General features: G+C 37.7%; 1 protein-coding gene across 1 annotated transcript; it reads right to left on the bottom strand.

Annotated features, from left to right (window-relative positions):
• Positions 1–6,566: 6,566 nt before the first annotated feature.
• Positions 6,567–19,905, bottom strand: Cetn3 (centrin 3). Its single transcript, XM_021627674.2, has 5 exons — positions 19,768–19,905; positions 18,562–18,697; positions 16,383–16,497; positions 10,860–11,051; positions 6,567–7,308 (listed from the first exon to the last, which is right to left on the bottom strand). The coding sequence occupies exons 1-5, from the start codon at positions 19,782–19,784 to the stop codon at positions 7,265–7,267; spliced, it is 504 nt and encodes a 167-aa protein (XP_021483349.1). The 5' UTR covers positions 19,785–19,905; the 3' UTR covers positions 6,567–7,264.
• Between the last annotated feature and the right edge of the window lie 7,622 nt (positions 19,906–27,527).

Genomic DNA, 27,527 nt, shown 5'->3' with positions numbered 1-27,527 from the left:
AGGATTTTTGGTAATTATCCTATTTTTAGTTCTATCTTCAAACCCATTTCCACACATACCTGGAAATGCCAATTCCTGAACCTCTTGGATATTTTGCAGTGTAAGGGCATCTCATATTTTCCCACTGTCAGCAAAGAATTTGGCTTCCTAAGCCTGCTGAGGTCAGTACTACTCATTCAACTGCTTTCTAGCTTCCAAATTTTGCTTCCTTTTCCATTCCTTTTGTCCTGTGGGTGTGTGCTTTTTAGAAAAATCTAATATTATTTTAGGGAGCAAACATGTAATCTTCTACTTTAGAATTACTAAAACAATGATTTGCATATTCCCCCCTTGCCTCTCATATTCTCACTTCTAAGTAAGTGGAATGGTCTCCTTTGAAGGAAAGAGCTGTCTGTCACACCTCCCAGCTGCCTCTTTTGTCCCCAATGCCAAGCAGGGCCACTGTTTATTTGTCTTTTGTTTGCCCTACAAGAGTTTCTTCCAGAAAGTAAAGAAATACATATCCTATTGCTCTCTTTTGTATGAAAGGTAGCTTACAGGAAGACTCTGCTGCACTTGGCAGTGTTCATTTAACAGTGTTTGACATTCTTTACATGTCACTATAGACTTGAAGAAATTCTTTTAATTCCTATATGGTGTATCGCTTAGGCAATCTTCTATGACAGGGTATTTATTTCTAGTCTTTACTTCTAACACACTTTTAGTAAATAGTCCTGGACAAAATTAAATTGACATATATACAAATATATACACAGGCTAAGTTTAATTAAACATGTGGTTTAATTAGCAAGTGGTATGTTTTCGATGTTGCCAATCTCCCTGTGTGAGGTTTGTCCTAATTCTTATACCTAATAGTAAAACAGTATCTGGGGGTTGGATTTGTTTGTTTTGTTGGTTGGTGTTTTGTCTTATTTTACTTTTAACCTCCTTTCAAGTATTGAGCATAGTATCTCACAAAAATAAACAGAGAAGTAGTTTCCAATACATTTTGATTTCACATTCCCGGTCCATTTCATTTTGCTGGGCTTCAGCTGTGGTGTGCTTACAGTTAACCATTAATGAAGGAAACGTGTGCGTTGTATATGAGTATAAACATTACTTGAAAGGCAGCATCCCAACATTGTTGAGACAAATATGGAACGGCTGTAAGTAAAAATATGTTCGCTACATCTAAAATACCTATTTATATTTAGTAAGGACAATGAAAATATCAGAATGTAGTTACCAGAGCAAGGCATTTCTCATACAGACTCTGTGACAGCATGCACAATTGCAACCTCATTACAAGTTCACCAGTCTAGCTTAGAAAGCACACTTGGATCAATAGTCTATACCTGGAATATGTTATTCATCAGCTGCGTACTTTGGAAATAATGTTGGTCTTAAAAATCACAAGGCAGAAAATGTCACATTAGCCAAATAATGTGATCGTTCTCTGTTTCATTTCCTTATGTAAAGGAAGGGAGAGGAACATTTTTCAGTGCCTGCCAACTGTTCACCACTAAAACCTCAACACAAAGTATTTCTAATTGATAACGTTAGGATTGAGGTAGTCATATGAGTCAGGTAAAAATATGTGCAATATACAAGGTATAGAGCTTTCTCAAGAACAATATTTGAACCATAAATAAGAAATATTAAGAGACAGTAGTATAAACTAAGAGAGTAATACTTGATGCTGAGTAACGTGTATTTCAAAATAACAAAATAAAATGTCCTCATAAGGAGAAGTGAGGATTGAAGATGGATTTACTCATTTTGTGGCTATGGAACTTTCTTTCATATTTTGTCAGTATATACTGTTAAAATGTTTCATAAAATTCATCTTTAAATGCCAGACTAAAGGAAGAATAAAATATAGTGAATTAGGAAAATTTAGAAACAAGTGCTTTATGAAAAACGTTTTTCCTTGCTTTCTACATGTAAATTGTGTAATATTTGAACTATAAATTATCCTAAACAACTTATACCATGATCTCATATTCTATTTAAAAAACTGACACTAACAAATAACAAAAGCCTCAGATTATTTACATATCTAATTATATATTCTGTAAGGTAAGGCAACATGAAAAATATCATTATGTGGAATATAAAAGGTTTTTTGATTTTTTTTTTCAAACAGGTGTGTACATTTTTTTAAAATAACAACTGTAGTGCTGGGGTGTAGCTAAGTGTTTGAGCACTTGCCTAACACACATGAGGCTCTTATTTCAATCCCCAACAACATAAAACACAAAATAAAAATGATAATCACATGTAACTGTCTTGCATTCTCCCTGTCTCTGGGCCGACCTCTTCCCACCCCATTTGGTTGCAGCAATAGGTCCCCCTGGTGGAGATCGAAAATATGTGTCCTATTTTTCTGTGGTTCTAAATAACAATTCTAATTTGAGCATTTGATTTGAATAAATGTACAGTGAAAGTCATAAGAAAAAAGATGTCTGATTAAAAGACAGTGGATAGGATAAAGGCTGACGTACCTTCTCTACATGTAAATTCGTACTTAACAATATCCATAATTACAAAATCAAACCCCCTTTACTATAAAAATTCCCAAAACCATGAAGTTTCAATTGATAGTTAATAAATCTGCAATATATAATGATGCCTTTTAAAATTAGATTTACAGATAACACAAATCTAGCAAAGATTCATCATATTTTGCATGTATTTGTATACATATATGACAAATGATTCCTGAGATGGGAAAGAACTATCATTGTTCACTGAAATCTCCCAAGAAAATCACCAAGAGATTGTATACACTCTTGGCAATATTCTGTCCTCAGAATCAGCGATGCATGCACCAACTTCTATTGATGAGTGAAACAGAAACATGTTCCCATTCGGTTTCACCAGTGGATGCCCCCCCGCAAGTTCACTCCAAAGCATCATGGAACTCAGACTTCATTCTATACCCTTTGCAAACCAACATGCGTTGTCAGCTCAGAGCAACAATACAAATTCCCAAAGCAGAACTAGCTGCTTCTTGTACCCTAAAAGGTCCTGCAGGACCTGAACAGCCCATATCTGTGTAGAGACCACTAAATACTTGCCAGTCCTTTCTCTGCCACTGTCCTACTGATGCTCGATATTTGCCAGCGGCTTCTACTACATAAACCCTGAATCTCGGACTTAGTCACAGAAGCAGCCTGGGAGGCTACTAATATAGTTGGTGTATTTCTTGGAGCTCAGTCAACCAGAATCCCTGAGTTACAAGATACTAGGCTAAGTAATATATAATCATAACCCACCCATTCGGGGAGGATAGCACTGAGCTACACTCAATTCTGTAGCTAAGGTTGGCCTAAAATCCACTATGATGCCCAGGCAGAACATTTTTTGGTTTTGCATTTTATTTTTATCTTTTCAAGACCAGGTTTCTCCATGTGTAGCCCTGGCTGTCCTGGAACTCACTTTGTAGACCATGCTAGCCTCAATCTTAAGAGAGATCCATCAGGCAGATCTTGAACTCAATCTAATCCCACCTTGGTCTGAGTACTGGATTCATGGGCATGAGCCACCATAAGCCTGGCTTATGTTTCTGTTGGTATATGAAGTATGTTGCTGAGCCATGAGTATGTAAATTAGCATTCTATAGGTCACATTGTTAACCAAGATCTATCACCTCTAGGTTCTCATCTTTTATCTCAATTTGGATTACTGGAACAGGCTTATGGATTATTTGGGAGCAGGTTATCTTCTATAGTGGTCTAAGGGTTTCCCTCCTCTATAAGCAGAAATCCTTGTAACTCACCACATATCTAATCCAATAGGCAACAAGAGGTGGCTGGAAGGCAAGAACACTGCATAGCAGCAGTAAGTGGAGATTCTGCAAGTGAGCGTTCTGAAAACGGAGTCTGCTTTTTGGAGATTTGGAATCTGTAGATCTCTATTGTCTGACTGCGGTTAGTCTGAAGATGCCTTTACCTGACCTCAGAAAACTAAAGGTGTCTGTATTTATTCTTGTCATTCTAGTTGGCATTTTGTTTTTAATAACCCTAATACATCTTTAAAATCTGCCACTAACCTATTTGTGGGGTGGGGGAAACAAATGCAATTATAAAATGGAAAATCAATTTTAAAGAATTTGTTTCATCTTTTTTTTTTTTCATCTGACCTGTCCTTTTAAAGGTGGAGACCATAAGAGATGGCAGGAAGCAAGAGGAGCTTGACAATTAAAACAAAACAAAACAAAACCTTTGGCCCTTAATAACTATCCCAAGTAGCTAGATACACAGATTATAACTTTTAAGCTTATCTCAACCAGCTGTTAATAACATGACCTAGAGAGTTCCTCAGATTGTACTTTCTCCAAACGGATGGAACACTTGGCTTATTAATGTGAATACTCAAAGAAATTAAACTTAAAATTCTTACTTCAAGAGGATCAGGAACTTGAGACATGCAATGTCACATACAAATGGCTTGAGCCACAGGCCAGTAATGAATTGGCAGTCTTTTTGTGCCATCAGCATCCTACCAGGCTCCGTATTCCCAGGACTTGCACCAGTTCCCACTCTATCAGCCCTCTCTGATGCTCAGTGGTAGGTGCCTCCTTGTGTGCACCAGGTGTTGAGCCTGACCCAAGTATGAAAAGAAAATAACGGTGATAATAATTTACCTCCTAAACAATATCCCAGCTATTCTGGGTCTGTGTATTTAAAAGGTCCTGAGAGGCCCTGAAGATCTCAGACTTTCCAAGGCCAAATAATTACAGAATTATAGGCAGTTAGGCCCATGGGTCAGTAATTTAAACAACAGAATAAGTCTAATTGTAACAGTTTATATTTTCATTTGTCTTTGCAATTCAGTTTCACAATATAATTTCATTTATTTTTCCCCAAATGATACCTAGTTTTTACTTTTCAAGTTTAATTTTTTTTCTTTCAATCTTTGGCACAGTGGTGAAGCCAATCAGATTTAAAATCTTAAATACAAATCTTTCATCTTTTCCCCCATTAATTTTGAGGGAGTTACTTTGTTTTTTTATTGCCACTGTTTAAAATTATCCCAATATCCCTTGGAACGTAGAATTCATAACAATTATCACCCAGCAAGATTACCACAGAAGAAATCTCCCATAAAGCATAGCCTGGGCCAGTTGCTCAGATTTAATTGAACACTTAATCTTCATAGAAAATGAAAAAGGAAATGTAGATCTTGATTAAAATATGGTTGCATCTACCTGTTTGGCAGAGACATTATGCATGAACTTTGAGAATAATCAAAATGCACATTTTATAATGAAAGATTACTGCTCAGTAGGCTAACCCGAAACCTTTACCCTGCTGCTAAATTTGAGGTGGCTTTCAATCGTAGAAAATATGATTTGGAAATATTTTTATCACTCTACATTAATGTACATGGAATGGTTTTTATTCTAAAGAGCCATCTAGAAGTAGGCTTCCATGAGTAAGTCTCAGAAATTTGTGTTCTATAATGTACCTGTCAGGTTTGCAAGGACCTTTTGGAAGACCCTGGAGATAGGCAGTCTATGGTAATGCCACAGAGAAAATGGTCGGTTCTTTTTATTTTTTATTTTTTGAGAACACAGTGGTATGTTGGGCAAATGTTATAAGCATATTAAAGTCAGAAATGTCAAACTCCAGGGATTCTATTAAGTATCCCTGATTTCTTTTATTATAGAATAAAGAAAATCTAAAGTATTGTTAATTAAGTATAAAATGGAGGTAACCTGCTTAGGTTCTATAAAATGACATATTCCTAAAAATCACTGCATACAGAGATATGTTTATGTATTCTCAGTATAAAATTTATACTTTTTGAAGTTCTAATAAAAAGGCAAGTTAGATTTTTATGTACGGTTACCAAATAACTAATTGTATTTCTCACTGCAGCAGCTCTCATACATATCTCAGATAAAATAAAGCCCTGACCTTAATTGTTTCTACTACTCTATCAGGCTCAAAGTATTTCAACTACCTCAGATTGTATTGATTGTTCTTTTTTTTTTTTAATTAAAAAAAAGTCACTTCAATTAACAATACAACTTTCTTCTTAGGAGAGCTTGTATCATAAGAACATGAACCTTGAAGCTGTGGTAGGGTTCTGTGACCTCCCATAGTCTTTTGTTTGTCCCTAACTTCAGTGGGGTAGAATGACTCACTCATACCTGGAGAGTCTATCGCCACTGTTTCTTGATACATCATGAAATGTTCTTCTACCTAGATAAACCAAACCCTTAAGTGTCTTATATGACTTGCCATTTTCTTTTTTTCCCTCATTGTCTTAACATATCAAAATCCAAAATTTAAATCTTTCATTTTGCCAAGAAGTTGAATGATTCCAACTGTATCCAATGAGCTTATGGAGGAAATATTCACGCTCAATTTGTCATTAAGAAAACATTTCTAGGGAGAGATGGCTCCGAGGTTAAGAGCACTGGCTGTTCTTCCAGGGGTCATGAGTTCAATTCCCAGCAACAGCATGGTGGCTCACAACTATCTAAAAAATGAAGTCTGGTGCCCTCTTCTGAGGTGCAGGTGTACATGCAAACACACATTGTATACATAAGTAAATAAATCTTTTAAAAAATCATGTAAAAAAGAGACATGTTTATTAAAAAAACATTTCTAAAATATGATACACAGAAAAGATGGATCCATATGCAAAGCCCACAGTACCTCCAAAGTGAAGGACAGCACTCTTAGGAAGGAATCAGACCTATACTGCCTTATCCTGTACTGAAATGCAAAAAGTAAAACCTGATGAAACCTAACGTGATGGACAAATGTTCTATTCTATTGTCATTTTTATTTTCTGATTTATTTTCAAATCAAAGAGAAAGTGTACAGACTTTAAAAACCTTCTACCAAGTGTTAACAGATATGAGAAATCTAAAATAGAAAATTTACCAAACATTAAGATACTAATAAAATAAGTTCTTTATTAATGAATGTCTTAAAAAAAAAAAAAAAAAACGTGCGCCAAAATAAAGGCAATTAGCTAATGCTAAATTTAGAAGCCTCCAAATAATATACACCACATGATTTGATTTTTTTAAAACTTTATATAAACCTGTATTATAAATGTAAAGTTAACTATTAATGCTAATAATATTAATCATACAAAGAAACTTAACAGTACTGAAATGTAAACACAAAGGATGCTTGGTTTTGTTCCTTTTGGAAAAAGAATTAGGTTGGATTTTTTTTTTTTTTCTTCAAGCAGGACTCCAGGCACAGAAAGAAAATATAGACGGTAACTGCAAGATTTTGGTGTTGATTCTTGTAATTCCTTAAATGTCACCAGTCATTATAGCAATGAATTCTTCTTGGTTTACTGTGGCAAGAAAGACAAGGTAACCATCAGGGACACAGAAACTGTCTTTCCTCAAGAAACACAATCATTTTACAATGTATCAAACTTCATAATATACAAAAATCTTTCAAGACAAAACAACTTTATTTAATAGAACTTCTAAAATAAAAATATATACAAATGTAATAAGCATTATAAATAAATGAGCATTTTACCATAACAGATGATATCTGTTACCATAAAAGACAGTCACAGACATAACATTTGTGCACAGTTTAAACAGTGACAGTTTGAATATAAGTAGTTAAGCAACTATTTTTTTGAATCAGTACTTGACTAATACATTTCAAAAGGCTTCCTTTCCTAAGACTGACTACACCACTCATGTGAACTAACAGTATTCTAAAGAATGAAAATATTTTAGAACTAGAAAAAAATAACAAAATCATTGACTTTGAAAGCTTATTTTTAAAAAAGAAATAAATGAAGCCAGGTCATAGACCCTCAAAAACATCAATAGAAATAGTAATTTAAGAAAATACAGATAATTACACAGCAACTATAAAAGGAAAACCCTAAAAATACAGGAAATAACCACTCATGATAACCATCTGACACTTTACTAAAACTATAAATAAAGTTTAATTGGAAACGTTAACATATAAAGTATGTTTCAGACAGCAACCTATAGTAAACAGGACTGAACAATCCTAAATATAATTTTTAAGAAGTACACAAACCCTAACATATAGGAGTGTTTAGAAAAGAAAGCTTCCTATGTAAACGAGGTGTGGATATGGACATCAAGACTTAGTAAATCTTTAAGGCATGAGCTATAGATGGCAATTATTATGGCAAAAAAAAAAAAAGCACCATATTGAAAAACAAAGACCTAGCTTCCAGTCACAGCTCTGTACAAAACAGTTCTGCATCCCATCTCCTTTTTCTGAAGAGTAAACTGTGAGAGGATTTTTAGATTGTTTTCTCTGAATTCTAGACAGTGATTTACTGAATCATACATTTTCAGGTGTTGAACCAACACCACAAAAGGAACTGTAAATGCATCTAAACGTATATAGGGTTGCTATTCTACAGTACATCTGAATCAAAGAGAAGTAAACAGATGTCACTCTAAAACTGTTCCTAATTTAATGAAACGAATGAAATCTGAAAGATCTTATTCTCAGTCACTAGGTGCTAACATATTAGAGAGTCACATTCTTAATATGTGATAAGGTAAAGTTACTTTCAAGTGGCTTAGAAAATGTTGAGTTCAACTATGTATCAGGAATTCCAGAGCTAGCGCAGTAATTACAATAGAGGACAAATGCATGAAATCTAAAATGCATTATAAAATATGGATACACAGCATTGGAAACTACTACTGTGGAAGAAATCATTAGTGAGAAGATTTTAGATATAACCAAATCACACCTTGGACTGTAAGTTAAAAACACAGCATTTTTGAAACAAATTGTAAAGAAAGCCAAGGTAGGGAATGGTCACACAAACACAGGAAAAGAACATGTACCTAGAAAGACTAAATCATGAGACAAGAAAAATGAGATGTTTGGGAGCAGGCAGACTTCAATGCACTCCAATTCAGTCTTAAACATTTACATGGCGTTCTGAGACGTAGAAAAGATGGAATACAAACCTCTTAAGCCAACTCAAGGATATGAGAAATAAGAGCTGTGACCTTTGCACATCTGAAGAGCTTATGAGAATATGACCTGTTCACCTCAACTAAGAATTCAAATAGAGACCTAAGTCAGTGTGGACTCTCATCTAAAAGCCCTTGACTGAAGCAATCTATACTGGGGCTTCTAGGCCAAAACAAGAAGCATGTTCTTAAGAAAGCAATAAAAGGGGCTTCAAAATGATTTGAGTCTAAATCATTTAACATTGTAACAGAAATTGATTATAATACTCAAAATCTAAGTGCTTAAGTTTTATTAAGAATTTTACTTTTCTTAAAATATAAAATTTCAATATTCAAATTTCAAACTTCTTCAAATAGAAGTTCTAAAACCACAATGCCGTTTGGTATCAATTATATATACTTTAAGGTATAATAGCATTTCAAAATATTTTAATCTCTTTCCATGATTTAATATCTAAAAACATTTAACACTTAAGTCTAAAAAAGTAAAACACAGAAAGTACTAAAGGAACCAAATTCACTCCTTAACTACCAGGGGGTTGCAGATGATAAACCAGGTTTTATAACTTCATCAAGAATCTTTCTAAAAATCTAGCAAAATACCTAGCTAAAAAATAAGCTTGGCCATCTGAGTGGACAGAAAGATGGCTGAGCTACTGAGAGCATTAGCCACGTAAGCCTGATGACCAGGATTCAAGCCCCAGGACCCAGGTAAAAAGCTGATGGGAGGTTGTACATCTGAGTTGTGAGAACCCTCACAAGCCAGCTAGCCTGGAGTACATGCCCCAGAGGCAGAGACTGAGTGGCCATCCCTGTAAGGAGGTGAGAAATGACTCCCAAACACCACAGGCACACAGACACACACATGCACACACAGACACTAGTATTAAACATTTATAAGAGCAAGTAAGTTACTAAAGGTCACAAAAGGCAGCAAAATATTTGTATCTTTAGTTTAGCAGTTTGCTCTTCTAAATGTCATGAGCCCTCAGTGGAAACCTCAGCAGCCATGGACACCACTACAGAAGCCTTTGAAGAAAAGACAGTGTTTCAAATGTACTTGATGGGGAAAGGGAGAAACACTTGCAACAGATAAACGGGGCAACCGGAGGCACCCTAAGACCAAGAAGCAGCAAGACAAATGCAAACATACTGTCTTCAGGATACATAAGACTCACGAGAGTTAAAGCAGGAACATGGCAGAAATAAACCCAGATACTAAGTGCAGGACTGATGTGGGGATTTATACCTTTCTGTGGGTGTCTGAACACAAAAATGACAACACTATAACCTACAGTTTAGGAAAAGAATGTTATCTACAGAATAAAAAAGAAGATTTATCAGCCCAGAGGGTAGTTAAGAAGACTGTAGGAGACAACAAAGTATCTGTGCAGGACAGGAGGCACAGGGAATACTGCACCCCACAGGCAGGCAGGGAGAGAACTCGGTGATATTTTAAATATATTTCAGGGCCTATTAAAGAACAGCAGAGGAAGGAAAAAAAAAAAAACAATTAAAAGTGGTTGAAAGAAAAATCAACAAATTTAGTAATAGTTCAGAAGTGTAGGCAATGAAATATATAATTTTAGTAAACAGCTAAATTCTGGTGATATTTTATCTTCAGAGGAATGATATTTTATACTTACATAGTTTTTGTTTGTTTGGTTTTTTTTTTTAAATATCTGCTTCGGTATAACTAGAAGCTTACAGAGTCTGGCACCAACTGGACTCTCTCCTACTTAAAAGGCTGAGGCAAAACAATTTTAAGTTCAAGATCAAATTTGAAATAAGTTCAAAGTAACAGAAGGTTCATCTTCAAAAACAAAAAAGAAAGAAAATGGGGGGGCGAGAGAATTTGTTTGGAATCTTGATAATCAACAGATTTCAGAAAAAAATAAGGCAAACTTACTTTCTCCATCACCATCTTTATCAAATTCTTCTATCATAGCCCGAAGTTCTTCATCACTCATATTTTCACCCAATTCTCTGGCAACACGTCGCAAGTTCCTCAAGCTGATTTTACCTGAATCATCATCATCAAATAGTTTAAAGGCTTTCAGTATCTCTTCATGTGGATCTCTGTCCAATATCCAGTCTGTCACTAGAGTTAAAAGAAACTTTTAAAATCAAGTCTGTACAGTCATAGGACATTTATTTGTAAAAATCAACTAACAGTTGAGAGTAACAGCTGTGGGTCTGTCAACATTTAGTCTAATAATTAAATGTCAAGGTAGACCAATAAAACTTAGAAATAAAAACTGAATGCCAAATCTAGATTTTTAAATATTAATTTTAGTATTTATAATTATTACAAATGTAGGCAAAACTACATTTTACAAAAGCCAAGACAGAGACCCTATTTATAGAAATCAGATATACCATTAAATACACACACACACACACACACACACAATATTTATTTAAAGCCCACTGCTGTTAAGAACAAGTCTGGAGATGAAGATGGTTGAGCACTTAGATCCACTAGTTTTTACAGAGGACTTGAGTTCAATTCCCAGCAAGCATATGGCAGTCCCAACAGTCTATAACTTCTGACCTAGGCACCTCGCACACATATGGTGCAAAAACTCGTCAGTGTGACACATAAAGCAATTGTTAAGATGTTACAGGCTCCACCTCTCCCAGGACACTAAGTTTCAATGAACAATTAGGCTGGCCAGAAAACGCTGTTAGCTAATGTAATACCCAAGTTCTTCCTCACTTTTAACCAACTCAGCCTGAGTCATTGCCATCACCAACATAAAGCACAGCACAAGTTAGTGCTGGCAAATGCTATCAGCACCCTTTATGATTAAAGAACCAGACTTTCAAGAGCACTGAAGATGGGTAAAATGATGAAACCTAATCATAGTAAAATACAATCAAAAGCTCTTGGAAGGGGGTATGAATTATATCAATTTTTTAGCAAAATAGTAATTCTCAAACTAGTTAAACAGAAATAGTCACTGAAGATTTCAATAAAAGTAGCTCTTAGTATATTAAAAAATAAAACCACATGTCAATATATTGTTTACATATAACAACAAAGGCCTTCATCAAGTCATAATAAAAATTGATGTCTATGTATAAAATTTTATGTTGCTTGATAGATTTCTCAAAATATCTAAGTAAATATTTCTGAAGTAACTCCATATGCTATTCTGCTACTACAAGAAAAGACATTTATTATTTTCATTCTATCATTAAAAGTAACTTGCTCCTACTGGGATCTATAGATTCATTTGAAAATGTCAAATACCTATAGATAGAAAGTACTACAAAGTTTAATGAGCCCACAGCAAAAGCTACAATTTAATCCTCTACAAGTTCTTGTCTATTGCTATTGCATCTGTATCTGGCTGAATATGAACCTAGTCAATTTAATGAGGCATCAATAACACATATACCCAAAATTATCTTTTAGCCATTAATTTTATCCAAAAAGAGGTTTCCAAGAAACTAATTGAAGTCTATTACTATAAGTATGCAAATCAAAGCTCATAAATATTCAGTAAAAGGAATTGGCATACCTACAGCCATAACACCAAAATAAAATACCACACTTAACTCTATGGCACACACTCAACTTATTTTGAATTCAGTCCCAACAAGAAAGCAGGACAAGGAAAAAAAGTGTTATGAAATTTTCATCGATTAAGTAACACGCATGACAGGTAAACCAGAAAAGCAGACTGCTGAAAATATTAATGCACTAAGAAACAACAGATGGGACACCAACATGTGCAAACACTTATCCCACTGGCACTCTGTATTAGTGTTTCAGATACATTTGTCTATAGAATTGCCTAACAATACTCTCGCACAGAATGCAGCTATCTTAGTATTGTCCCTAATTCTGAGCAGCTAAAGCATTACCCAACATAAAGTATTTTAGGGTGAATCTTCTCCACACTTCACCTTCCATTTCTGTTCTACAAGTACAATTTCTTGGTAAAACATCTCCCCCTACCGCCGATGGAAACAAACCAGGCATGGTGGCTCACACCTATAATCCAGTAGGAAGATTTAAAGCAGTTAACACACACACACAGTTGAGATAGCACCTGGCTAATAAAACTCCACATTTCTGTCCATGCAACTACTTTTTGTTGTTTTAGTTCTCATACTGCATTGGCATGAAGCACACTAAAACCAAGCACAGGGTACAATTTAACTATACTGTGAGAAATATTCCTCCATCAAAAATGTCAGACCTTACGAAAACCACACAAGTGAACAGCAAATTCTGAAACACTGAATTAAACATAAATCATAAATCATGAAAGATGCTAGAAAGCTCCTATCCAAACATACAATACTTTCTCAAACTCAAAAAATGTTGGACTTTTATACCACATCCCTTCTGCTGCCTCCTTGTCCCAAAGGCAACTGTATCATTTACTCACTTTGAAATAGTGGTAACACTTTAAATCCCTTAATTGTCATTTAATTATCCAATTAATGGACACTACCATTCTGAAGATACTATCTTGTTTACTCTTAAACTTTGTCTTTTCATCCTAACAATACTGAACATCAAGTCTAGAACTTTCTGTCTCCCAAATCTCTTCAGCACATCTTCAATCTTCTTATCAGCTATTGTTGGAAAACACAATAACCCATAGCTTAAATCCGCTGACTCAAGTCCAATCTTACTTCACTTCAGAAGACGGTCAGCTGGACCCAGTGCTGCCTTTCGAGTGCCCACCATCCTCTAGTAGAGGCGACTGCATGATGTCAAACTTCTCAAACATTCTGAGCAGAAAGCACACTCCACGACTCTGCTTTGTTACTTTCTTAGGCCTGGTCTGCATCCCCTTGACTCCTACAGTCTCCATGAAAATCTTAGATTCCTAAAGAATTAAAATAAAAATCTCCTTTTATGAGCTGAGAGATGGCTCAGAGGTTAAGAGCAATGGTTGTTCTCCCAGAGGGCCTGAGTTCAACTGCAGAAGCCACATGGTGGCTCACGACCATCTATAATGGGACCACAGGCAAGCCGAACACTGTATACATAATAAAGAAATCTTTTTTTTTTTTAATCCCCTTTGCAAAGACTTAATTTCTCTGGATGAAGACTTGACAGATATTTCCTGTAAAAGACCTGATAGAAAACATTTCAGGCTTTCTGAGGACCAAAGCTCACAGTCTACACTACTCAACCATGGTAGGAGAGAAGCAGCATCAACAAACGGGAGGCAGCACAGAGAATGCAGTCAAATTCAGCCCCAGAGCTACAGTCAAACAACCTAGGCCCCAGATAACAATCTCTCTATTACCTAGGCTTAAATTCCAAGGTCCTCAAAACAATTTTAACTAACTCCCATTCTTCTCATCAAATGCAAAAATTTCACTGTTGGATAATCAAAATGAAAACAATATAATATTGTATTTTAGGTAGGACTCAAAATGTAGGTAGAGCCAGCCAGGAACAGGTCTTACCTTAAAGGCAGAAGTTACTGAAACACCTGCTACTTACTCATTAGCTTCAGGAGAATGATGCCAACTATCCCTGCACTGGGTGTACTCAATGCATTTTTCTCACAGCGGGGAAGGCCCACTAAGTAGCGGGCTCATCTAAAAATATCTGCGGGACAGTGTCCTTAGGCAACAACAAATGGTCCATAATGGTGACCTCTAGGTAGTATGGAACTCTGTGCTAAAATACTTAAAACTGCAATTCTTAAAATATATTTATGATCAAAAACATTTTATAAAAACTATGAATAATAATGCTTAAAGTAGCCTTCAACAACGAAAAACAGAAAATCAGACAACGAGGATATAAATAGAATGCTTTAATACATTTCCAACTTCTGAATTCTGAAGCAAACGAAACAAAGCATTCCACTAGCACCCCAGGCCCCCTTCTCTCTGCGCTTTTCTTGGAGACAGGGTCTCCTTAGCCCTGACCGGCCTGGGACTCCCTATGCAGATCAGGCTCAACTCTAGCTCATGCTTCCTCCTGAGTGCTGGGATTATTCTTAATCATAATAACAGCATTTAGTACCTCTTCCTGTAGACCACAGCCTTTTAACATTTCACATGTTAATCAACTACTTAACCCTCCCAGAATCCTATGACACATTATACTATCCCCATTTTATAGATGAAAATGAAGCACAGACAAGTAAACTAACTTTCACAGACGCTGAGTCAGAACCAAGATCTAAACCCAGGAAATCTGGTTCCAAGGTAGCCTCTATCAAAGCACTACACTGCAGTGCTTTTTCTGTGCAATTATAGCTTTGTGGTGATAGCATCATTTCCATTATGTCCTGACACCACTTCTACACATCTTAAAACAATCAACCTTGGGAGACCACATGCACTGTGAGGAGAAAAGTGGCTCTTCCTTTCTTCTCAAGCAAACAATTCTACAAATCAGAAGGGGGAAAATAAGTATGCTTCTAACATGGACCATCTACCTCTCTAAGTAGTCATATCCTGGTTCCTAAACTGAGGGTCTTCTACGTTATGAGAAAAGTTTCTTCCTCTTAGATTTGTCATGTTACTTTTGCCTTCTGTGCGTTTGGTACAAGGGGTGAGGGAAAAAGGGAGGGAGGAAAAGAGAAATGATGTGACTATTTTCAATGTCTTTTCACTACCATTTCTTTTTCTTTCCCATATTACTTCTCCTTTAATATTTAAGTAAGGTTTTCTGCATATGTATAGCTGTATTAAAGTTCAATTTTTTAATATATGAAAATAACTACATGATATGCTTAATTATGACCCCTAAAACGATATCATTGGTTTAGAACAGTAATCTAACAAAAATAAAGCTAAATATTTATATAAAGTATGTATAAAATTGTAGGCAATATATTTAAGTAATATATTTAAGCCAATTCCTAGCCTTCCAAAATCCTCTATTGAAAACGCTTTGCCTGTATAAATCATGAGTAACTCATTAAACCCACCCTTCAAGCTTCAAGCACAGTAGGCTCCCACCATCTTCAGGCAGAATTTCTAAAATAACTTCTCATGCTTCCAGCCTGCTGAAGACTTCCCTCACAACAGCCTGTCTGCTGCCTCAAATGCTCAACAGACGACACTCACACTGAGATTAAGGTTATGCAGAGTACAGAGCCTCACAAAGTGTCAATTTAAGAAAATGGACTTCATCTCCCACCAAGACACCAAGTCCTACTTAGCTCTTTCCCAACTGAACCAACAGAAATCGCACAGCACAGCGGTCTTCAAAAACAGTGCCTAAAAATCAGGATACTAATTTTCTGTTTTACTACAAGAAATAAGTTTTGGTCACCCTTTAGTGACATAAAAAAATATTAATAAAACATAAGATGTTAGACAATAACTCCTTGTTAAAAATTATCAAAAGTCAAAGCTAATTCTCACAGTATAGCTGAACATATAAAAACGTTATCATTTCCCAAGAACTACTGGTTTCAAAGACTACTTAAGTACACACCAACTTCATTAAAGTCTTCAAAGGTAATCTTGCCCGTTGCTTCTCTGTCATAATCTTTAAGAATCTTCAGCACATCAGCCTTTTTCACATCAAAACCCAAAGCTCTCATTGCCACCTTTTGGATTGAAAGGGAAAACAAATTATAAGGCACTCCTTACAAAAGAAGTAATCACTGATTCCTAAGAATCAAAAGATGACAGTACATTATTAAAGCACAATTATTTGGCATTTTTTTTAAATCTCTAACTTAAGAAAATGATACTATATTGGTTTTTCATTTTGAAATTAAATAGAATTTTTCCCATTGACATTTTGCTGTATACTAAAAAGTTTACACAAAATAATTAGGACAGTTCATTAAATACACAGATAGCAATTTATTTGTTACCAAGGGATTAAAGACATGTCATAAATATTAAAAGGCTAACCAAGAGAATTAAAAGAAGTAAAAAGCATAAAAATTTCAGGCATGCACAGCAGATATAGTGGAACTTTACAATCTTATCACTCAAGATTCTGAAACAGGCTTGTTATAAAAGTTTGAGACTAGTATGGGATACATATAAAGATCCTTTCTCAACAAACAAACAAATGGCATCCCTGTCAGAGCATACATAATTAGCTACCAGGCAATTAGTTTCAAATGACTGAGTTTTAACAGAAAACGGCTGTTAATAACAGAAAAGGAAAGACATGTTACTGGTTAGTGAAGTCTTATAGAGTCAAATCATTCCTCAGTGGTCAGATAAGGTTGGTGGAAAGAATGTGGGATTAAAACAGATGCTGAAACAAAGACTAGGACAGAAGTACAATGAACAGAGCTGTTGACCTTCTCCAGGTGGGAAGTGTTTGGATAGAAGTAATTAATAACTGGGAAAAAATAAAACATTCAAACAAATATAAAAGCAGAGGAATCTTTACTTTAGGTGCAGGGAGCAGCCAGTACAGGTTTATGAGCAATGAACATGGTCAAAGGTTTAAGAAAGATGCAAATGTAAAGGGCAAATCAGAAGGAAGCTTCACCTGGGAAATGAAATCCCAAACCGTGATGGTGACAACAACAAATGGCTAAGATACTATACAGAAATAAGTCATACTATATGGGGAGAGAAGCAGCAGCAGCAACAGAACAAGAGGATGGGGTAAGAGCTAAAACTTGACCTCCAGACTAAGGCTGAAGCCACAGGCCTGTATTACTTTTAGATACTCTGTCCTATCACTACATAGTTCCTACCCCTCCTTGAAATCCATAAAAATTCCCTACAATGTTGCCAAATTTAAAGTTACTAAATGAACATTTAAGGCTACCTAAAGATATCAAAGTATTATCTTTCTCGCTAGGCTGAACATAAGAAATGTAAGACCGTTACCAATTTCTCCTCCTATCTTTACTAGTAATTTTAAGCCTTAAATTTGACATTTTCCCTCAGCATGTATCAACATTAGGCATCAGCCAATTTATGTCCCTGTAACAATGAGAAGTAAGACTAAGAGAGTCTCAGTATTATCATAAAAATTAAAAGCTTGACTACAAAATTCTCAATCTCAAAAACGTCTCAGTTAAGGCAACATTTTCTGAATCTCAAAACTGTTTAAGATGTGCTTAAGAGATAGTTTAGTGCTTGCTCTGCAACCATAAGGACCAGAGTTCAAATCCCCAACCACTCAGAAAAAAGGCCAGGCATGGCTACAGGTGCCTGTAAAACCAGCACTGAGGAGTGCAGACAGGTGTGATCCCCAAAGTTCACTCTCCAGATCGCCTAGCTAAAGTGATGAGCTTCTAATTCAGTGATTTACCCTGTCTCAAGGCTGTAAGAGTGACAGAAGACACACAGGCCCTATCCTGCCCTCCACGTGCAGCACAGCCTGATATGCAGGCCTGCACGGCACATGCCACATACACAACATTTTTTTAAAATCTGTCCTCCAAAAGAAACTAAAAAAAAGGAATATGCTAAGAACTGTTTGTTTCTTTAACTGCATGAAAACAAGTCATACTTTCCATCAGGATATACTTTTGCATTTAAATGCAATTTTCTAAAAGCTGTATTAGGGTTTTATTCAGTTTTATTGTAGCACTTGTGGGTGGGCACTGCAAACAAGCTTTTAAAATAAACTTTAAAGCAACAGTTAAAATGCAATTATTTAAATAAAAATGTGTCTTGAAGTAGACTGTTACCTTTAGTTCATGATAATCTATCGCTTGGTCTTTGTCAGTATCAAAGAGCTCAAAAGCATCTTTAATTTCTTGCTTCTGTTCTTCAGAGAGTTCTCTTCGTTTTTTCCTCTTTGTTTTGTCTACCACAAGCTCACCTCTATAACAGAAAAATGTCTTTAGTCCACTTTGATGTAACTCACTTAGGGCAAAGAATGGTTTTTCTGAGTTTCAAAGCAGAGAAGTCTAAGAATAAAGAAAGTGTCCCCAAGTCAACATTCTGTAGTCCACATGTACTTTTATAACAGAAATTCTAACCAAAACCGAAAGCACCATACTTATTATTCATGTCAGCTACCAACAGAATAAAAAAATTCATATGAAGTAAAATTCATAAATGACAACCAGGATATACTTGGTTTACCGTGGGCAGCTCATGATTAAATTCTCACAATTACTACCAAAATCAACACTAACACTTGAAAAGTTACTTCAGCACTGTAAGCTGGAAATGTTCTCTGTGTTGTTATTCCACTGATATTAACCAGCCAAAATATAAAAGTGCCCAAACATACAAATACTAGACGCCCCAAATAATAGCACCTAATAGTTGTGCTTAAGTCTACGTGACACTTAGAAGTGTAAATCTCACTTAACATGAAAATGGTAGGTTAACCATCTTCCTTTAAGAACGCCGGAGAGGCCTAAGGAAATCTGAAAGGGGCCTTTGGAAAGGGAACGTCTGCCCTCGAGGCTGCCGACGTAAAAGTGGTCTAAATGCTTAGACTGAGGGTAGCCGAGGAGAGGCAGCAGGGGAGGCGCGGTGTGGAGCAGGCGAGCCGTGACCGGGGCCCCACGCTGGCCACACTCTCGCCCGACGCTACCCGGCGGCCCGGTACGCGTGGATGGACAGCGAGGGGAGCCAATGAGGGCTGGCGGCGCCCGGAAGTGGGGAGGAGACCACGGCCCCGAAAGCCACCCGAGCGGGCCGAAGCAGGCGAGCCGCCGACCCGGGACGAGGGCCGGCTGCTCCGGGGCTCCAGGGAAGGCGGCGGCCAGGCCGCCGACGCCTGCGGAAACCTCGCGAGACTTGGTGGGGGCCGCGGCCTCGGGAGGAAGGCGGGAGCCTCCGAGGCTGGAGGCTCGGCGCCCGGTACCCGCCCCGGCCTGGCGCCCTTCCACGCCCGCCCTGGCCCCTGGGGAACGGAGACTCGGCCTCCCGTTACCGACCTCAGAGCCAAGCTCATTCTCTCTCCCGACAGAGACGTCCCGCTCAAGGGCTTTACCAGGGGCGCCGCTCAACAGCCGCCAACCTCCACGGCCTCGGCACCGCCCACCGGACAAGCTCTGGGCGCGATTGGCTGACGGTCGCCAACGGTCGGCCCACTGGTGCGGAAGCGTCGCTGGTCCTCCGCCCTCACTGGTCATCGTTCCTGTCAATCAAGGACACCTTTCGGCCCTGCTGCCTCCCTGGGCCTCGGATTGGCCAGATGCATTCCCTAGTCCTTTGCGCGCGCGTGCTGGAGTCACCATGCTGGGTTGAGGCCGTCAAGGCGAGGCTCCACGCGCGAAGTGGTGTTCTGGAGTTCCCAGAGACAGCATCGACGGAGGGGAAGGAAAGGGCACAGCACTGCAGCCTGCTGCAAAAGAGGAGCAGTCACTGGGGAGCAGGTCCGCGAAAAGCTCTGCAAGTCCCTGTACCTGAGAAAGTTAAAACTTACATGGCGTCATTCTCCTTAATTCAAGAACTATCCACCTGAGAGGTTCCCCACTACAGCTTTGCCAAGTAATTTTAAGGCGGACTGGATTAGGCTTGTCATTTTGTTGGTTTGTTAGGGTTATTTACAGTGAAACTGTTTAAGTCACCCTTTTCTTATGTATGACTTGAAGTGTATTTGTTTGCTTCTGCTCCACACTTCTGGTGCTGTTTATGTGATGTTATCTTCACTCCCCACCAAGCTCTTGAAACTCACTTGGATCATCAAGGTCTTGTGGAAAACTTGGAAACTACTTAGCTAACCTCATAGGTATAAATACTTGGGGGTAGGAGCTAGAAAAGTAAAATACTACTTATAAAACTTGTATGTGAAGGAAGGGCACTGTGTGATGGGCTGTGTATATATTAAGCCTGGAACGCAAATAGGAATATGGACAAGTAAAGAGATAGGTTAAAGCTAAAAATTAAAAGCTAAATGATAGCACCCCCAAAACCAAAGTAGAAAAAAGTTACAGTGCTCACTAGGCATGGTGGCATACACTTTTAATCACAGTATCCAACAGGCAAAGTCACTTGAGTTCAGGGCTAACAGGGTTTACAATGCAAGTTTCAGTCCAGCCGGTATTACATAGTGAGACACTTCCTCAAAAATAAAAAATGAAAATTAAACACTTCTATTAATCATCAAGTTTAAAGGGAATGTAGATTGAATTACATACTAAAAATACTTTTGAAACAACTACTGGAATTTTAAGATTGTAAAACCAACCCCAAAAAATTATTAAATAAACATGAAAATGAACCAATTATATAAAGTGTTTGAAACAAAGTACAAAATAAATTAGGAATAAATTACTGAAAAGTAATATGAAACATCTTAAAGGAACTTAATAAAATTAATAAATTGGAAAAATATTTTCATCATTTAATATTAATCTTATTCTTGTGACAATAATTTCACAGAGTAATAGTGAAATAAGAAAGGAACTTTTTTTTTATTGTTCCAAAAAATCTTACCAAATATCCCCTAGAAAGCCCAGTGCCCAACATTTGAGGCTTTCACCAAATTAATTTTTTTTCTTTTTATTATTAGTTACATTTTGTTAACTCTGTATCCCAGTTGTATCCCGCTCCCTCATTCTCTCCCAATCCCACCCTCCCTCCCTCATCTCCTCCCTGCCCCTTTCCAAGTCCACTGATTGGGGAGGAACTCCTCCCTTTCATCTGACCCTGTTTTATCAGCTATCTTCAGGACTGGCTGCAAAGTCCTCCTCTGTGGCCTAACAGGACTGCTTCTCCCTTGGGGGGGGGGGGGGGGTCAAAGAGCCTGCCATTGAGTTCCTGTCAGAAATAGTTATTGTTCCCCTAACTGTGGGAAACCAATTGGTTACTGAGTTACCATGGGCTACATCCAAGCAGAGGTTCTAGGTTGTATCCATAGATGGTCCTTGGTTGGGTGTAAGTTTCAGAAAAGACCCTGTGCCCAGATATATTTGGTCCTTGTGGAGCTCCTATCCTTTCCACGTTATACTAACTCCCCTTCTTTCATATGATTCCCTGCACTCTGCCCAAGGTTTGGTTATGAATCTTAGTATCTGCTTTGAAACACTGCTAGGTAGAGTGTTTCAGATGCCTTCTGCGGTAGACGTTCAATGCACATCCCATTTGTCTTTCTAAGTGAGGATTGATCATCTTCACCATGTCTACTTTCTTGATTATCTTCTTTAGGTGTATAGATTTCATTATGTTTATCATATCTTGTAGGTCTATATAAGTGAGTATATACCATGTTTATCTTTCTCCTTCTGGGATACTTCACTCAGAATGATCTTTTCTAGATCCCACCATTCGCCTGCAAATTTCATGATTTCCTTGTTTTTTATTGCTGAGTAATATTCTATTGTGTAGATATACCACAATTTGTGCATCCATTCCTCCACTGAGGGGCATGTGGGCTGTTTCCAGCTTCTGGCTATTACAAATAAAGCTGTTACAAACAAATGTTGAGCAAATGTCCTTATTGTGTACTTGAGAAAATTTTGGGTATATACCTAGCAGTGGTATAGCTGGGTCTTGAGGTAGCACTACTCCTAGTTGTCTGAGAAAGCACCAGATTGCCTTCCAAAGTGGTTGTACCAGTTTACATTCCCACCAGCAGTGGAGAAGGGTTCCCCTTTCTCCACAACCTCTCCAGCATGTGTTGTCACTTGAGTTTTTGATCTTGGCCATTCTGATGGGTGTAAGGTGAAATCTCAGGGTCGTTTTGATTTGCCTTTCCCTAATGGCTAATGAGGTTGAGCATTTCTTTTTTTCTTTTTTTCCTTTTTTCTATTTTAGTTTTCTTTTACATTTTGTTAACTCTGTGTCCCAGCTGTATCCCACCCCCTCATTCCCTCCCCAACCCCACACTCCCTCCCTGGTCTCCTCCCTGCCCCTTTCCAAGTCCACTGTTAGGGGAGGACCTCCTCCCCTTTCATTTGACCCTGTTTTATCAGGTATCTTCAGGACTGGCTGCAAAGTCCTTCTCTGTGGCCTAACAGGACTGCTCCTCCCCTGGGGCTGGTGGGGAGGTCAAAAAGCCAGCCATTGAGTTCCTGTCAGAAATAGTCCTTGTTCCCCTTACTTTGGGAAACTACTGGGTTACTGAGCTACCAGGGGCCATAGCCAAGCAGAAGTTCTAGGTTATATCCATAGACGGTCCTTGGTTGAGTGTAAGTCTCAGAAAAGACCCTGTGCCTGGATATATTTGGTCCTTGTAGAGCTCCTATCCTTTCCATATCATACTAACTCCCCTTCTTTCATAAGATTCCCTGCACTCTGCGGAGGGTTTGGTTATGAGTCTTAGTGTCTGCTTTGAAACACTGCTAGGTAGAGTCTTTCAGATGCCTTCTGCGGTAGACTCCTGTCATACGTTCAATGCACATCTCATTCGTCTTTCTAAATGAGGATTGATCATCTTCACCCATGTCTGCTTTCTTGATTATCTTCTTTAGGTGTATAGATTTCATTATATTTATCATATCTTGTAGGTCTATATAAACAGTATATACCATGTTTGTCTTTCTCCTTCTGGGATACTTCACTCAGAATGATCTTTTCTAGATCCCACCATTCGTCTGCAAATTTCATGATTTCCTCCTTTTTGATTGCTGAGTAGTATTCCACTGTGGGAAAGTTCCACAATTTCTGTATCCATTCCTCTGTTGATGGACATCTGGGCTGTTTCCAGCTTCTGGCTATTACAAATAAAGCTGCTACAAACATGTTTGAACAAATGTCCGTGTTGTGTACTTGAGCAAATTTGGGGTATATACCTAGCAGTGGTATAGCTGGGTCTTGAGGTAGCACTACTCCTAATTGTCTGGGAAAGCGCCAGATTGCCATCCAAAGTGGTTGTACCAGTTTACATTCCCACCAGCAATGGAGGAGGGTTCCCCTTTCTCCACAACCTCTCCAGCATGTTTTGTCACTTGAGTTTTTGATCTTGGCCATTCTGATGGGTGTAAGGTGAAATCTCAGGGTCGTTTTGATTTGCATTTCCCTGATGGCTAATGAGGTTGAGCATTTCTTTAAGTGTTACTCTGCCATTCGATGTTCCTCTATGGAGAATTCTCTGTTTAGCTCTGTTCCCCATTTTTTAATTGGGTTACTTGGTTTGTTGCTTTTCAGCTTCTTTAGTTCTTTATATATACTGGATATTAGTCCTCTGTCAGATAAAGGGTTGGTGAAGATTCTTTCCCAATCTGTAGGCATTCGTTTTGTTTTGATGATGGTGTCCTTTGCTTTACAGAAGCTTTTCAGTTTCATGAGGTCCCATTTATTGATTGTTGCTCTTAGAGCCTGTGCTGTTGGTGTTCTGTTCAGGAAGTTGTCTACAGTGCCAATGAGTTCCAGGCTGTTCCCCACTTTTTCTTCTAACCAATTTAGAGTGTCTGGTTTTATGTTGAGGTCTTTGATCCACTTGACTTTAGTTTTGTGCAGGGTGATAAATATGAATCTATTTTCAATTTTCTGCATGTAGACATCCAGTTGGACCAACACCATTTGTTGAAGATGCTGTATTTTTTCCATTGAATGGTTTTGGCTTCTTTGTCAAAAATCAAGTATTCATAGGTGTCTCAGTTTATTTCCAGGTCTTCTGTTCGGTTCCATTGATCCTCCTTTCTGTTTCTATGCCAATACCATGCAGTTTTTATTACTATTGCTCTGTAGTACAGCTTGAGATCAGGGATGGAGATATCTCCAGATGATCTGTTGTTGTACAGGATTGTTTTGGAGATTCTGGGTTTTTTTGTTTCTCCATATGAAGCTGAGAATCTTTTTTCAAGGTCTGTAAAGAATTGAGTTGGTATTTTGATGGGAATTGCGTTGAATCTGTAGATTGCTTTTGGCAGGATGGCCATTTTCACAATGTTAATCCTACCAATCCATGAGCATGGGAGATCTTTCCATCTTCTGATACCTTCTTCAATTTCTTTCTTCAGACACTTGAAGTTTTTCTCAAACAGGTCTTTCACTTGCTTGGTTAGTGTCACCCCAAGGTACTCTATGTTATTAGTGGCTATTGTGAAGGGTGTTGTTTCCCTAATTTCTTTCTCAGCCCTTTAGTCTTTGGTGTACAGGAGGGCTTCTGATTTTTTTTTTTTTTGAGTTGAATTTGTATCCTGCCACTTTGCTGAAGGTGTTTATCAGCTGAAGGAGAGCTCTGGTTGAATTTTTGGGGTCGCTCATGTATACTATATCATCTGTGAATAGTGACACTTTGACCTCTTCCTTTCAGATTTGTATCCCCTTGATCTCCTTTAGTTGTCTTATTGCTCTGGGTAGGACTTCAAGTACTATGTTGAAGAGATATGGAGAGAGTGGGCAGCCTTATCTTGTCCCTGATTTCAGTGGGATTGATTTAAGTTTCTCTCCATTAAGTTTGATTTTGGCTATAGGCTTGCTGTATATTGCCTTTACTATGTTTAGGTATGTGCCTTGTATTCTTGATTTCTCCAAGACTTTAAACATGAATGGATGTTGAATTTTGTCAAATGCTTTTTTGGCATCTAAGGAGATGATCATGTGGTTTTTCTCCTTCAGTTTGTTTATGTGGTGGATTACATTGATAGATTTCCGTATGTTGAATCACCCTTGCATAAGAAAGGAACTATTATTATTATTTAAAGTTAGTGCTTTAAAAGGGAGGTTTAAGTAGGCCAGCAAGATAGTGCATTAGTTAAAAGCACTTCCCATACAAGCCTGATGACAACAATAGTAACCCCAATGGAAACCCACTGTAATGAGAGAATCAGCCCTAAAAACGTGTGGTATGACCATGGCACACATGCACAGATGCTCTTGCATATATGCACACACACACAATAATTATTATAAACTTGATGCTTCTATGCATATAATATATTAAAACATATAACATGAAAAGTGAAATAAAAACAAAGGTAATTAAAAGTGGGAAAAGTGAATTTGGTCAATATAGACAAAACAAAAAACAAATCTCTCCACAACTAAAAATTATTCAAACCACTTGGATTTTTGTGTAAGACTTTTTAAAGATTCTTGAGATAATTTCTGTGTTCTAGCTTCAGTGCATGGTAATTGGATTTTTATCCTATGGCAAAAGTAGCCAGCAAAAACCTTCAAGATCCTAAAAACTTATGCAGTCTTCAAAGTCAATAGTGCTTACAAACGTCATGGGTTTTTATCTATTTCTTTCCATCTTTTCTGGAAAGCTGCCAAGACTTATAATTTGCTTGCCCCGGTGTTTTTCTTTTAAACTAAGGAAATGGCCTTCAAAAAGAAAAGGGGAGGGGGTTACCTCAGTCCTACAAAGGCAAGGGATTGATTTGGATTGACAATCTCAAAAACCATCTTCAAAAACATCCAGAAAGGAGTACAGATTTGCCCTTATCTTTATAGGAATTGCAAGCTCCTTAGCAAATAACTTACACAATACTAGACCAAGATGTTTAATCTATAGAAATGTGGCACCAATCGGTCATGTTTTAAGCCACCAGGCTTGTAGAAATTTGTTCTGGCAATAGTATTAAATAAAGAATCTTCACAAGCCAAAAAAGAGAAAGGGGAGAGATGAGAAGCCTAAAAAGCTGTTGGCCTAAAGTAGATTGATGGATGGGTAGTGGGAGGACAGCTTTCAAGAAGAAAAATGTAATGGATTTCAAGCAATGGAAATGGAGAAAGAGAAGGTGAATGTGTTTAGTGGCATGCTGAAGACAATATGCTATGCAGAAAAGGTAATTAGAAAGTCCTTGCAAACTGAACAATTCAATAATGTCATTTCATTAAAATGACATAAGCCAAAATAACACTGCATCAGGCAACAGTAAATGCAATGGAGTACTACTCCCATTTTAAGAATCAGCCTTATTCCTCCAGATTCCAAGAGTCCTGGTTACTGAGACTCACAGTTCAATTCCTCCACAAAATAGATAGCTTGAGCAATACTCTACAACCTCCCTGCAGGTAAAATGTACCCAAAGACTGTTCAGTATGGGAACAGGGGGAGGCTGGGTTTTGTTTGTTTTCTCACACAAGGAAACTGAGAGACACCTCCAGTTTTGTGGTTCACTGTACAATCCTCTAAGGCTTCTGTCTTAATCACCTCATGGTTCACCTTCTCCCTATATCCAATTTGCTCTGCTAGTCCGTTATGGAACTTGTTTCTGAGAAGTCTTCTGTTCAACCTATTTTGCACACATCTCTATCATAGTGTCTCAGTGTCTTTCCTAGACAATCTATCTAAACCACAAAAATCTTATAGAATTTTAAAAAATACAGGAAATACATTGTTCAAGTACAGCAAGATAGTTCAAGTGTAATGATTGAGATTTATTATGATGCTTAATATAAGACTGAGACTTACTATGAAGCTTAATTTTGATTGTCAGTTTGGTGGGATTTAAAGTCATGTGGAAACAAGCCTCTGTGTATATCTATGAAGGAGTTTCTAGAGTAGGTTAACTGAAGTGGGCAGAGCAATAATAAATGTAAATGGCACCATTCCTTGGGCTCAAGTTATGACTGGATTAGCAAAACGGGTTGAACACCGTTACTCCTCTTTCTCTGCCTCCTTGATGCAGACGCAATGTAAGCAGCTGCCTCTCTGCAAGCCTTCCTCGCCATGGTAGACTGCACCCTCAAACCATGAGCCAAAATCATCCATCTCTTTCTGCAGTAGTGTTCTAGTGCTGTGGCGAGACACCATGATCAAGGAAACCACGCTTTCCTAAGTTATATTTTTTTCTGCTAT

The sequence above is a fragment of the Meriones unguiculatus genome, chromosome 5, assembly GCF_030254825.1.
Source record: "Meriones unguiculatus strain TT.TT164.6M chromosome 5, Bangor_MerUng_6.1, whole genome shotgun sequence".
NCBI lineage: Eukaryota > Metazoa > Chordata > Mammalia > Rodentia > Muridae > Meriones > Meriones unguiculatus.
The sequence above is the reverse complement of the archived record's forward strand: the minus strand, read 5'-3'. Positions and strand labels throughout refer to the sequence as shown.

Excerpts from the sequence above, each read along its gene's own strand:
- Cetn3 (XM_021627674.2), bottom strand. Across the intron at positions 11,052-16,382 it reads TGAAGACTTTAATGAAGTTG|TGACAGACTGGATATTGGAC; the intron begins GTGTGTACTTAA and ends TTTTAACTCTAG. Across the intron at positions 7,309-10,859 it reads TAAAGATGGTGATGGAGAAA|TAAACCAAGAAGAATTCATT; the intron begins GTAAGTTTGCCT and ends TTCTTGCCACAG.